The 14,534-nt window shown below is 43.1% G+C and overlaps 1 protein-coding gene across 1 annotated transcript in view; it reads left to right on the top strand.

Moving 5' to 3' along the window:
- The window catches only part of elgi (E3 ubiquitin-protein ligase NRDP1 elgi), a 35,586-nt gene extending 21,292 nt beyond the window's left edge, over positions 1 to 14,294 (top strand). Inside the window, exon 6 of the mRNA XM_084591250.1 lies at positions 5,245 to 14,294. Within this exon, the coding sequence (XP_084447376.1) occupies positions 5,245 to 5,590 (346 nt within the window). The 3' untranslated portion in view covers positions 5,591 to 14,294. The remainder of the gene's footprint in view (positions 1 to 5,244) is intronic.
- Positions 14,295 to 14,534: the final 240 nt, after the last annotated feature.

Raw genomic sequence — 14,534 nt, 5'->3', positions numbered from 1 at the left:
TCTGAAAAACTTGGAGTTTCCTTTTAAATTGCTTGAAGGCGCAACCTGACCTCCTCAGCTGCATGCCAACTTGGCTACGAGCTGCGCCGCTGCTGCAATATGCAAGCTATAAAGTCGCTACGCATAGGTTTGAAACGGTTGCGAGTTCAGTCTTTTTTTTTTTTTTCTTGCTATGGGGTGCTTGCAAAGTACAGCATCTCTGCGCAGTGAATTACGGGCACTCTTTCTAGCAAATAATATTCTCCTGCGATGAAGCATCGCTAGTAGCGGGGTAAATATATCTCAGCAAAGCGAAACGACCTCACTGCTATATTAACATTCAGCAGGATTTGGCAGTACTGCACGCGCTAAGAGCATTGAACGCGTGCAGTACTTACCTATTGCCCATTTCAGGAACAGTTATCATTCGACTATTCGGGATGAGAAAATTTGTCTATTAAAATTGTGCCCCATGTGTCGCGAAATATAATGCACCGTTTTTAGGGCGATGCTGTTGAACGCATCTGTAGAGAAGCAAAGGCCTGCAGTTGCGTTTCGGCACTTGCCTATTTACGTCAGCCAACGACACGCAACTGATGGATTTAATTGTGTTTTGTTTATTCTTCGAAGCAAATAACACAGAGATTCGCTGCGAAGCATGCATCGAAAAGGCTCACACTGCTAGCACTGTAAAAATTTAAGGGGCCGCAATTGTCCTGTTCATACGTTGAGCGCAAATTATCGGTGCCCTGCAATGTAAGAGCGTGGGGGAGAGTGGTCGTACTTTAATTCTCCTTAGCCTAAACCTGCGCTCTCTATCTTAAGAGCCAAGAATGAACTACATCGAAAGATGAGGTTAGTATCGGTGATGGTTAATGCAAAAAAAAAGAAAAAAAGGTGCAAACTTGAAACAGCAAAGCCGCTTTGCTTTGTTCCTTGCACAGAAGGAAATTGTAGCAGGCACTATTTAACGGTAGGATATATGTGGTTATACACTGATGTATCCCCCCCTTCCACCTGCCCCGTGCGCCGACTGTGACTGGAGATAGGCGTATCTATACTATTTCGTGCCCAAATAAATGACTTGAGCAATCATGGTCAGTTAGCAGCATGTGTGCATTACAACAATCATTCATGGTGAGGCAGCTAGATCGTACAGCGCAGTATTTACAATAGGCAAGTTCTTGATTGAATATGAAGAATATCTACCTATTAATTTGTGGGTGTGCTAAAGCAAATATTTGCATGAATCAAACTAAATCATCCATCTTAGAAACAAAAAGTGCTTTCTTTGAAGCAATACGTCTTTTATTCGAAGCAAACAACGAATGAAATAATTCTCTAATTGTGGAGCTTTTTTCAACCACAGCTCACTTACTGACCCATTGAAAACTTGAACAGTCACTAGGTGAGTTGCGATAGTTTAATGCAGGAAGAAGTCTTAAAGCATACCGGTTAAGGTATTACGCGACTCTGAAATTGCGAGAAAATACTGCGTATTCGGATATGTTGCTAACTCTCTCGGTTTGTCATTTAGATCAGGGGTTCTCAAACTTTTTTGCTTGGAGGAACCCCAAAAGCCTTCAATAAGCCTTCAAAAGCCCCCCCCCCCCCCCCCCCCGCGCTTCCACTTACCAGCAATGTTGTCGAGTGCATTTTTGCAAAGAGAGAGTTGCAAAGGTTAAATGTTTATTGCACAGATTAATAGAAATACTAATGTGATGGGTGGTACTGCTTCCCTTTTAAGAGCAAGTCAAAGCGTGGCTCAGTAGCACTCAGAGCCAGTCTCATATCAGCTGCCGGGTCAAGACTGCTCCTGTGCTTGTTCTTCAGATAGGCGAGGGCTGAAAATGTCTGTTCACATGCATATGTAGTTGAAAAGGGAAGCAAAATGTCCACTGCCCTTTCAAAGAGGCATGGAAACAGTGGAGCAGTCCCCATGCAAAATGTCACCAAGCCTTCACCATTAAATTTCTCTTTGAGAGCAGTGCTTGCCCTGAGCTGTGAGGGTTCTCGCGGAACACAAAAAGACAGCCCGCGGAACCCAGTTTGAGAACCCCTGATCTAGATGATCGCGATATGCATATCGGGATGCCACTTAACGTTCGCCCTTTGTTGACTTTAAGTTGTCGTTCATCTTGCAATGGCCCCACTCACGCCCAGTTCTAAAAGACGTCCTTCACAAAACGCTCTCATCAGATTGCGCAACTGATAAATGCGAATAAACAGAACTTTATATGTATAGGTGCAGACATAAGTAAATGGAGCACACTTTTCCCCTTAAAATAAAATCGCGCCTTCTACACAGGAGATAAGAAAACAATATTTGTCAGAGCGAAAACGCACTGGTGTCTAGCACCGGATTGCACATACCACAACTGCCAATTTCAATTGTGCAACGCATGAAAATTATTGGAAGAAAAAAGCACGCTTCGTTTACTTTTGTCCGCAGGGGTACGGTACGGCAGAAGAAGCCACGTTATGAAGTGCAATGAGCAGCCCTCAAACGAGAAGCTCAACAATCCCCCATACTCATCCAATCTTCTGAATCGAGCTGAGTTCTACAGCTGCTGTGTTTTGTACAGCTGTGGTGGAGTAGTGTACAGAGCAATCTTTTTACCATAACCGAGCGCTTCTAAACGCAGCAGCATGCCTTTGGTTTCACGATAAATTAGATGCTCTTCAGCGCCTCCAGCCGCGGCAGTCTCAGCCGTCTACCAAAGTAGTGGTGCAACGGCCACTAGGCGGCGCTGGCGGTACACGGAAAACTCCTACGCAGGTTCCCTATAGACCTTATGCAAAATTGCTGCCATTTATCGGCCGCCGCGCGCGTTTCCGCCATGTTCAAGGGTAGCTGCATTAAGGAGCGGCAAGCGGCATAGGGGGTTGCACAGCCGGCTGCGTTAATGCTCGTTGCTGCCGATAATATCGACATACTGTTGTGCCCCTTGTTGTACGCAAGATTAAAATAAGGGTGTAGAAGAAAAGAAGCAGCAAGTTACACCCCTTGAGCTTTTTTTTTTTTTTTTTTTTTCTTGAGGCTTGTGTTAATCTGCTTTCGCGTGGTTGTCACGCTAGGCGCACTTTCGATCAACGGCACGCCTGAATTATTTAGCGCGTATTGGAAGATTGCAAATCAGCACCCGGTGCTAAGGCAGACGAAATATATGGCCCACGGTGTGTTAAATTTGCCTGTAGATGGACTGCGCATCGCCTTTCGCATAAAAGATGTGCAAGAGTGTTGTTCCTGATTTCCTTGTTGCGCCAATTCATCTCAGCTTTTAAGGTTGCATGGATACAAGCTGTCAACAGATTTCGCCCGTATGTATACGTCCAGGTATCCAGATAAAACAGGTTTCAGCACTTCAAAGGCGCCAAACTGCTCTCTTAAATTCAGCGCGATATTCTAATGTCTTTACGCATTTGATTCATCGATGAATATAATATAGTAGACTACGTCAAGGGTTCAGTTGCTGAGATGCGTCTCCAGAACACGATTTGCAAAGGAAATGACTGAGAGTATATATGTGGCAGCAACTGCCCCTGCCATTTAGCTGCTCTCGTCTACCGCGAGTTCGCATGATTGTTGCTGCTATAGCGATGGTGATCACCGCATTGTCTGCATTTTTTTTTTATTAGTGCGAGATTTTTTTTCTTTGAGTTGTGTGAGGTGCATCGAAAAGGAGTTACACCTTAGTTTGGACCATGGCAGTTTCCTTTTCTCCCATTCATATCACTGAATAATGTCGTTTCTTCATTTAACCTTCATGGTGCGCCATGAAAACAGTGTAATGAGGTAGGGATTGAAACTGCCAACCATTTGACACTATCCACAGAGCAATATCGTTTGTAGCGAACCTTACCGCCCTTAGCTGGGAGGTTTGCTACTGCGGCTATCTCAGTAGAAGCAAGAATGAGCGCACACATCTTCCAACTTTATTTTGTCTAAAAGAGAGTGCAACGCTCTCTGTGGTGTGACCCGAACCATCAATATCGACCTCTACACCTAAACCTAGACCTCTGGGTCTAAAAGTACCCAGCCCTATACATATATGCATCACATTTTCTGTATGCCCATTGCTTGGTTACTACTTCCCTGAATTGCTGCTGACAAATAATGTTTGTTGTTTTGCAATATGGCAAAAAAAAAAACACATGCATCACAGCTCCACGCTGAAAACATTTGTGTTGTGTTCTTTCAGGTGTCAACTGACTGGACGCCCCATAATTGGGCTTTGCAAAATATGTTCGGCAGCTATAGAAAGAAAACCGCCATTTAACATTAGACAGCCTGTATACGTTCGCTACTTTTTCGCAAAACGATTTAGTGAAAAATGTCGCTAGTGTCTATACTGTGGTATGCGAAAGCCCATGGGGTCGGTGCGAGGGGACACCAGTTTTTGCATAATGTTGATAGGAGTACAACACAGTTACAGGAGTAAGAAGAGTACTGAAACAGGAGCTCTATAGTAGCAGTTTTTATGTGGAATTTGGAAATAAGTTTTTGTTTCTTATTATTATTTATGTGTACTTGTGGTGCAGTCCTTTTAAACAATGAGATCAAAGGCGTTGTTGGCGGTCCCGTAAAGGACATGTCAAACTTTGTCAGCTTTGAACAGGTGGACATAGGCTTTCAGGCATAGGGCCGGTGCATCTTGAATGTACACAGCATAAGATTCTGTAGGGATTTTTGCACAGCAGACAATTTCCTTCCTCGTAGGAAGTTGGTGGCTAACTACTTTCCTCAACAAGTTTCACTGTAGCTGTTCCTTGCATAGGCTGTGTCTCCACCTGACACATCTTTATTGGCAGCATGCAGAAATTACCTGCAATAGGCAAAGCATATGTAACAATGCTAGCATTTATGGCTGTTTATTTTTGGTCTGGAATTTGTTGCCTTCATTGTAACTCATGATTCTCACTCCATCCAGCATATTTGGTTTTGCTTTGGCACTGCTCTTTTGCCTTGTATCTTGTGTTCTTATAATCAGTGCTTTCCCGTATTCTTCAAAATGAGGAATACTCTGGGTGATGCATCTGTGATCATGGTGAACATTCACAGTGGGGTCCTGTTAATCGGCTGTCGCTTTGTTAAAAAAAGCTGGAGTGTTCCTTTATGCATTCATATTTCTTGCTTCCTGTACGTGGCAGGTATTTTCAGTCTGGACGAAGCCGACCAATTTGCCCAATAACAGACCTGTGAATGTGTATATCCACCTGTGCCGTGCTTTGAAGCATTTAGATTATCGCTTTTTGTGTCTCCAGGTGGGCAGCCAAGCTTCAACGGGCACGTGTCACACGCTGGGGCAGCATGATTTCAACACCAGATGCCATGCTTCAAGCCATGGTTAAGCGGGCCCTGACTGAGAGTGGCTGTCCCCAGCACATTTTGCAAGTGCTCATTGAGAATGCTCATGAGCGCCGCTGGCCGCCAGGCCTGAGCACACTCGAGACCCGCCAGATGAATCGGCGCCACTACGAGGCATACGTCTGCAAGCGTATTCCAGGCAAGCAGGCAGTGGTTGTAGTGGCAGGCGAGAACCAGCACATGAATGACGACATGGTGCTCGAGCCAGGGCTAGTCATGATCTTTGCCCACGGCATAGAGTAAGCAAAGGGTGTAGGGAAGATGTCGACTAGTTCGTGTGACTGTTTTCACAAGGTGAGAGCAACATAGTTTCTTCTCACTTAGATGAGATGTACTGCTGCCATGAGACTTTTAACCAGAATATGCAAACATGTATCACCCACTAGCACCCAAGTCATAGGGCATGTGTCAGGAACACACTTGTGTCACCTGCCAATTGTAGTTGTGGTGGAGCAGTTGGTGATGCATGACACACTTGCGTATTTTAGTTAGGCCTGGTGGTGGCAGTATTGTGATGTGTCATTGCATTTGGGGTTAATTGTGAGCAGAAGCAGCTTTTAAGCTGACCACTAGAAATTCTCAGCAGCTGCCCTTTTTTGGATGTCATGAGTGGAAGCACCATGTGCCTCACCGCCTAAGTGTACGACAAGAGCTTGTTCATCTTGATGAAACTTTGTAAAGCCGGATACAAGAGCAATGTCTTCATGTTGCACTGTAGGCAGTCGGTATCACTCTACCTTAATTCAATTAACGAGGCATTTGAAGCGCAACATTCTGTATAAAGAAATGTAAAATAATGTAACACAGCATGATTGGTAGCGTTTGGGAATGTGGTGCTAACTGTGATTTCAAGTACATTTGAAAGGTAGAATCGGGTTTGAGCACACACGGTTTATTCTCCTCAGTGTGAAATTAATTTTTCATCAAATGGCAAGTCTATGAGTGGTGCAAAAAAGTGAGGCATGGATGAAAACATACACAAATACAGAAACTGATAAAAGTGACAGGGCAGACACTGATGAGGAACTGTAAAGTTCAAGTTTAATGGAGACTCTATCTCTTCCATAAAACCAAAGTGACATTTGTAGGAAGTCTATACTTGGTTCTGTATGTCACACGAGGATAGTGCAACCATTTTCTTTCACATGCATGTTAATTTGGCTCATCAAGTAGTAGTTCAATTTCTTTTCCTTTCTATTATAATACAGTTGAACCTTGACGTAACGAACCTCAATATAACAAAGTTCACAAAGCAACTAACTTTTTTTCGTTTAATTTCTTGCTTCCATACAAATGCACACATTTATTTCCTCATTTTAACGAAGTAGTTTCACACCAGAGTTTCGATACAGTGGAGTTTTTGCGAGCGTAGAAAGTGAATTTTGGGAAACTCTACGGTAATCTGGAAACAAAATATTTTTTCATATTACAAAAGTGTGCAGCATGTTTGTATGGCAACGCAGTTAGGGAAACCGTAAAATTTTGCCCCTCTGCAAAGCCCCCGTCTGCTCAGACGTTCAAATAGTCTTTCGACGTTCGACATGACGTTTTGTCTGGAGCAACGCTGTCTAAAGCATCTGTTTTATTCACTGGCACGCAAAGACTCAGTGGGACAGTCATTTCGTTTTCTTGTAATAGTGGTGCTTATGTGCTTGGGATAAGCCCATCTCTCCCTACCGCGATGGCTGGTGGTTAGAGCGCTCGACTGCTGGTATGCTGTTTCGATCCCGGCCATGGAAAAGGCTTTTCGTTGGAAGTGAAACACAAGGTACCTACCTCTATGCTGTAAGACGTCTGTGCACGTTAAGAACCCCATGAGTCGAAATTTCTAGATCCCTCCATTACAGCATCCTTAATAGCTCATGTTAGTTTGGGATGTTGAACGTTATAAACAAAACTAAACCAGCACGCCCATTTCATCTAGACACTATTGGCCCTATGAAGTGCAAACACAGTCGACAGCCATTAAATCACGACCGGTGCATGCACCAACAGCACCTACGGTCAATATTATAAATACCGTATTTACTCTCATAATGCTCACACTTTTTGCAGAAAATTGATGCTAAGTTGGGGGGTGCGATAATTATGCGGGGAAAATTTTCGAACAAATGTTTTGAAGTGCTAAATGCAAATTTAAATAGGTGTGAATCGGGATTCTTAGGCCAGCTATTGTAAATATAACCAAAACATTACTTTCAAGCAGAGCTTACCATTGTTATAAAAGTGCAGGGTCGCCAAAAGCACAAATTGCTAAAACATTTTATTTGCCGCACGCAGCTTCATCATCACTCCCTGTGTTCCATGGTATAATGCTCACAGCAGACCATACAGTTCTACTCGTCATCAGAGACTTGATCACAGTCAGTGTCGACACTGCAATCGCTGTCTCCACTAGCGTACTACGCAGAACTCGTTGACGCCGAAATACCTGCTGGCAGCGCGGTTGCTGTGCTGTAGCGCGTACTCGAAAGCTTTCAGCTTAAAGCAGCTGTATAACTTGCGTACTGCCCCATCGCGGTGCAGCAAGAACACAGTAGACGGTGGAACATGCAAGGAGCACGGACGGAATGAAGGAACAATGACGACGAGACGTGGAGACACCTTGCAAAATGGCGACTACTACGAGTGTGGTGGAGGTAAAAAAAAAGACTACCATACCTATGATGATGATGATCTACCGAGCACACTATCGCCGCCTGGTAGCGCGTGCACACAGCGAGGCCAGCTAGGTTCAGTAGCGCTCCAAAGATGGCACTTGTTACTAGTAGCAGACGACTCTCGCGGTGGTGATGTTGGTGGTGCGATGATTATGCGAGGAAAAAAAATATTCCAATTTTTGACGCCCAATATTGGGGGTGCGAGCATTATGCGAGTAAGTACAGTACATAGCCTGCAGTCCACAAAACTAGATGAAGCAAACCGAACCTAGCTACACTATTTTGCGGCGACCTGTTGCTAGTATGTCTCATTCCCATCAGCCTGTGAGAGCACGTGATGTGTGGCACGTTTGCTTGATGCCATTAATAGACTCCCACAGTACCTCTTGGTTTCATATTCAATGAAAGCGCCCACTCCGTGGCAGTCGCTGTGCCAATGTGCAAAGCTCGGGATAATTTTCAATGATGGCATTTATACTTCCAGCCATCAATGAAGTTTTCGAGACCCATAATTTGGTCAGAAAATACTTCGAAGGTTATATCTAAATGCACAGCGCCAGTGGGAAGCTGCTCGGCTCTGCAGACAGCCTGGACTGACAGGATATTTTGGGATATGCGATTTAGAAATAATGAAGCTTTATTGTACTACTCTTGCTTGTCTTGCTTCGTGTTTCTTCTAAAATCGCCTATTGGCCTCTTGAATGCGTGCAAGCATAATAAAGTGGAACAGGAAGGTATCAGGAATGCACAATACCATTTGTGCCACTGAAAGACAAAAACCTCGATGCAGTGAAGTTCACGATATAAGAAGCTTTTTCCTGGCAACTGAGACTTCGTAATATCAAGGTTGAACTGTATTTTGTCGTGCGGTGTTTATAGCAGGCAAAACATTTATGTGTGCATATGAAGTTTCGCTCATGAAATTTCTCATCGGTGTTTACATTTTTAGCCAATTTGCTTCCAAATAAGGTAATTCACTGATCGCCTTGTGTGTTAAGCTGCAGCACACTTGTGTTGTGCATTGCATGTAGTCTCCATCGACGCCGATTTATGCGCAAAAGTTTTCGCATGTCCTACTCAATTTAGCTACATTAAAACCTACCTTTTTATTTTATTTTTTTCTAATTTCTGATTATCTTCCCTATTTTACTTCGTTATTTCTCATCGACCAACATCAAAAAGAATTCCCCTATGCTTTCCGTGGTATCAATGGCTGTTGGCTCCTTTTGTATATTTCACCGTCTTGAGTGCTTTGAATATTTTTCACGTGTTAAAGAATGTCCAGATTTTATTGGTGCATGCACATTCTGATGGTCAAAGAAAAACAATTTACTCTACTGCAACGTTCATAGAGTGAGATACTGCAGGTTTTTTCAAGCGACCCGAGTCTCGTTGGGCACTCAAAGATGGCGTAAAATGCTGCGCGAGGAATGTGGACAAAACGGCGAAAACTAATAGGTTAAGTCGGTGCTCGTCCTGTCCACTTTTTCTAGGAGTTTGTCTTTGCTAGGCTGGTCTTCATATGGCACTGTTTTTATAGCATCAGTGCAGTCAGTTTTACTCTACATGTGACACTCTCCTGCCCAGTCATGTTGCTGTGAGCAGTAGACTCTGAGCATGCAGCCAATATGTCTCTTCTCATACCTTGCTCTGAGTGGATGCATCTCTGCCTAGCTGCTTAGAGAGTGGTTTGTGTGCACCATCTGGATGAAAGCTATCGGTAAACAAGGACCCTAAAGGTATCTTTGATTAGTTTTGTTGCACAAATGCAGCAATCCTCATAAAGCCTACTTCCATCATTTCATAACTGATGATTCAACAAACCCATCACAGATGTATGGAATCTGAAAATGAGGTGTACTTGTGGACTGTTTCCCTCAAATCAGTGTCGCTGACTCATGTTCTGTAGTATATATGTATGTATGTATGCTGCCTTTGCCATATCACATCTACGTAAGAAAGTGCTCACATTATTTAGTCATTCTTTTTTTAAATTGTCATCTTTATTTTGAAGTAAAAACTACAGTCACTTAAACTATGAACTTTGTGCAAATGAATACCCTATTTATTATGAAGGGAAATTTGCTGCTCCACCTAAATGAATTGTGCAGTGGAAGTTTTTCATCACATTGTGAGAGAAGTGGTTGCAAGTGCTGCTGCCATACCCCATTAGCATTTTAACTCTGAACTCGAAAGATGCAGTAGACATTTTAGAATTGATTGAAATGCACATAGGTGAGTTGACTACCAATACAAATAAAGCAGGTTTTGAATAATGTGCAGGCATTGTTTTAATACTGGCTCTTTCTAATACAGATCTTAATACAGGATGTTCTTTTGTTAGTTTATGATGTTGCTAGAAAGTTTATGATTATTGTTAAAATGAATAAGAAAGAATGCTGGCTTTGTTTAGTGATGTGTGGGATGCCAATCTTAAAATGCTTTTTTAGTTGCAAGGGCTGATACGGAAAAAGAAAATATCTCCAGTTCTTTTCCAGTGTTTTTTTGATGCAGTAATTTTGCTCTTCGTGAATGTTTAGTTCATTCACTGTGAAATGGGAGGAGGGGGGGGAGGGGGTTAATGCCGTGAGGCACATATTTGCTTCATGGTTGAAACGTGCAAAAACGTTTCATGTTACAGCACTAGATAGACCATATAGTGACTATTTTACAAAATTGTACAACCAAGGTTCGAGAAAGGTGTATTGCTACTTTGGTTGCCCATGTACAGGTGCAGTCAAAAGTAAACGGAAGGTCCGACAGTGTAGCAAACCATGTCTCAGCGCTTTCTAACGCCAGCTCTCGTAACTGATTAGCTGAGTCGCTAGAAAGCGAAGCGCGCTATCAGCGGTCCTTTTCTGCAGCGTAACAGTGGTCACTTTCGGCGGCTGGAACGGATGCTTGTTGCTTTTCACATGTGACACCACGGATTTTTCTGGCGCTACCTGCGGCATGTTTGAAGAGCCATTCGCGCCGTTTGAAAAAGTCTGCAGCTGGCGCGTGCGGCCATGGACCAGCCTGGCAGCGAGCCCTGCCACAAGTGTTTGCTTCTAAACCACGTTTATTTTTGCACCTTGTATTTTTCTTCTTGTGAAAGTTAGTCGACGAAATTCTTATTACGAAGTAAAATAAACAATCTCCTTGTTACGTTCGACGTGCTGAGCATGCGTTACTACCTGGCCAGTTAGCAATACGTGCAGTTCGCATATTTTACCTCGTCATCTGTTACATAGAACACACAGACTAAACCAACATCGTGTCCTTTCGATTATTTTGTGCGTATTCGTTCTCATATATGCTAAGGTATATGCGCAACTTACAATAAACTAAATCAAGGCAGCAAAAAAAGCAAGGGCTGTTTATTGCTGGTCCTCTTTTCATGAGTGGACACTGGAGAAACCATGAAACCTAAAAACAAGGAAGAAAAAAAAAACGCCCTGTGACACGCCGCCCACAGCAAAAACAACTAAACAGTCGTGGCAGTGGTCGCTGCCATGTATGCCCGAGGCCGCACGTGCGAGCTGCCAATTGTTTTCAAACAGCGCGAATCTGCCCTCAAACACGTCGCAAGTAGCACCAGAAAAATCCGTGGCGTCGCATGTGAAAAGCAACAATCCTCCGTTCCAGCCACCGAAAGTGACCACCGTTACCCTGCAGATAAAGGTCTGCTGATAGCGCGCGCTGCTACCTGGCGACCGAGCTAATCAGTTACGAGAGCCGGCGTTAGAAAGCGCTGCAACACTGTTTGCCACGCTGTCGGACCTTCCATTTACTTTTGACTGCATCTGTACAGTAAAACCTTGTTGATATATTTAAAAAAACATGCCTAAAAAAAGTATGTTTATTTGGGAAATCGTATGATCCGAGCTGCCTGATTTAAGAAACGTTATTGAGGTACAAAGCCATTTAAAATCAAGACTTCTACTGCATGAAAATGCAGATTAGCATTTATAAACATTAAGCATTCAAGTATGCACAGCTCCTTCTTTAGCTGTCACAGAATTCAGTTCATATTTGCGTTGTCTTAAGCGCTGAAGAAATTTAATAACAAATTCAGTGAGTGGGTTAGTGCTGCTCATCAATTTTTCGTATCGCGAGTGCTCATTAGCTTATGTCCGGTTGATCACAAAACGTGTTATATGACCACAGTTTGTCAAAATTTGTAATTTAACCAGGAAATCATGTTATCAGGGAGCATGTTAACCGGGAAAAAATAAGAGTAACTCTATGGGCGAGGTTTTACTGCCCGCGATATTGAGCGTACGGAATGGTAAATCGTATGAACCGAAAATGTATCAACGAGGTTCTACTGTATTTGCTTGGTGTAAGAGTGTTATGGGCAGCATATTAAGGAGCAGTTCCTACCCATTTGCTGAAGTAACATTTTAGAAGTCAAGTTTGTGTGGGCAGGAAAAACAGAATGACAAAGCTTTGTGACAAGGTTCTGTTTCTTTGTTTAATGTTTTGGACCAATGTTTGATAACTGGGCCACTCTTTACTGCTGCACTGTGCTGCTTTTCATTATTTTGTGTTGTGTGTCAAAGCAAGATGAAAAGTGTGCACCAATCTAAGCCAATCATGCCTCCATGGCCAGTCAAATAACTGAAGGCATGCCTCATCTGGTGCCTCTGGTTCAAGAAGACTGCTTGCAGGAAGGATTAGGGGTGCATCCTGTGTTTAGAAGAGCACTGGCATGCAATTGGTCCCTCTTGATGGAGATGTTACTATGGCGTAATGTCAAAAGTTTGCTTGATTTCATTTCTCGTAAATGCTCCGTATTTAAATGCTGATTCATGTTAGCTACACCCTGCGCAGTTTTGTTTAATGAAAAGGTCATGGGAAGGTTCTGCTTGCTGTTTCAGCTTACTGGTTTCAGTGCAATAGTTTCTTCCTTTTGTATTTTGCTGGTTTTTGTTGGTACAAGTTATATTTTTAGGTGACAAGCAGCCTGACTGTTTCAGGCTCATTTTATCATTCATGATGTTGAGACTTAATAGTGTCAGCTGGCTTTGTGGGAAACAAGTCTCATTAGTTTGCCTCTTCAGTGCCATGTGCTTTTTGCACTAATTTGACTTATTCCACAGACTATTTGTCCTCCTTAGAATGGGTGTTGGGCAGCATCAGTCTTTTTTATTCTTTCTGTTCAGGCTGGTTCTGAAGCTACTTCCCATTCAGAAAAAATATTCATGTGATATTTGAGTACATTTATACTGTTCAGTGGGCACTTATTACACCTGTCCACTGCATTTTTATCCTCTGGTTCCAGATGTTTCAGTTTAGGCTCTGAAAGCTGTTTTTAGTTAATTTTAGTTAACTCATCTGGGTTTGGCTTTTGACCCCCATTTTATTATTGCTCTATAGGTTTCAAAGAAAGTATTGTGAGGTCTGTCCTGCTCGTGCTGTTTGCATTGCTGCGGGGGCAGTTGTGTATAGAGTGTACATGTTACCTGCCTCGCTGGTACGGTGTGCCATTCCAGCGAGTCTAGCCAAGTGGCTGTTCGTTGGCACTCCGAGTCTGTGTTTTGTGCGAAGAAGAGCTAACTTGCACATCTGTGTGTAGCTTGCTCTGAAAAAGCTGTGATAGAAGCCAGTAGCATCACATTTTTAAGAGCCGAGGCATCGGGGATGTATAGAGAATGGCCGAACAGCCAGCACGATTGGGTGCTATATTCTGGTCTCGTGGGCTACTGGTTTGTGTGTACCCGTGTTGCTCTTGCGACGGCTCTCAAGGTTGTTCTCAAGTGTTGTACAAGGTCTGTACAAGATCAATGTTTCTATGCAAATGGAGCTGTCTGGCAGGCATGCTATTTATTTTGCTCTGTTGGTTTGTGAGAGAGGATCACGTTCATGAGACTGTAGATAATGCATTTCTTCTATGTGTTGTGGCTTGCCTAAAGCAGGAGTGTGTAGCCACAGTTGTTGGTGTTGCTTTTACTGCTCTCCTTGTTCTTATGATTTCAAGTGGCAGCTGTATTCCACTATGTTGCTTGCACTCACTGGGTATCAGTATGGGCCACACTTCACATTCCACATTATTTTTCCAAGGTGAATCTCAGTGACTCAAGGTCACTGCATTTTCTTCTCTCTCCATGGGTATGTTCTTCTGAACAATGTGTTAAAATGCAATAGTGAACCCACTCCTAGGTATCAGCTTTTATTGCTTATGTCCTGTTCACTCCTGATTGCTGCTTGTTTGTCACTATTTGTTTAGGAGGCCATATTTCCTAGACAGTGTTTTGTTCGTGTGTAATTTTTGTCGCTCTTGTAATAAATATGTTCTCTCAGAATTGCACTTTAGTCATCCTTTCATTCATAGCATGGTTAATTGCAGAATATTCGCATAATTTCTGTAGACATCATTGTACCTACCTGTGTGGTTGCTGAGCTCAGCCTAAGGACGCATGTCAAACTTTGGTCGTCATCGTCATCATCATACTTACTTCGGACAACATTTCAATGGAGGTTAAAAACAAAAGACCACTTGTGTGCTGTTTGATGTCAGTGCTTGTTAATAAACCCTAGGGGTG

Source organism: Amblyomma maculatum, chromosome 1 (genome assembly GCF_055883805.1).
Source record: "Amblyomma maculatum isolate TAMU_Amacu chromosome 1, ASM5588380v1, whole genome shotgun sequence".
Classification (NCBI taxonomy): domain Eukaryota; kingdom Metazoa; phylum Arthropoda; class Arachnida; order Ixodida; family Ixodidae; genus Amblyomma; species Amblyomma maculatum.
This window is presented reverse-complemented; position numbering and strand designations above follow the sequence as displayed.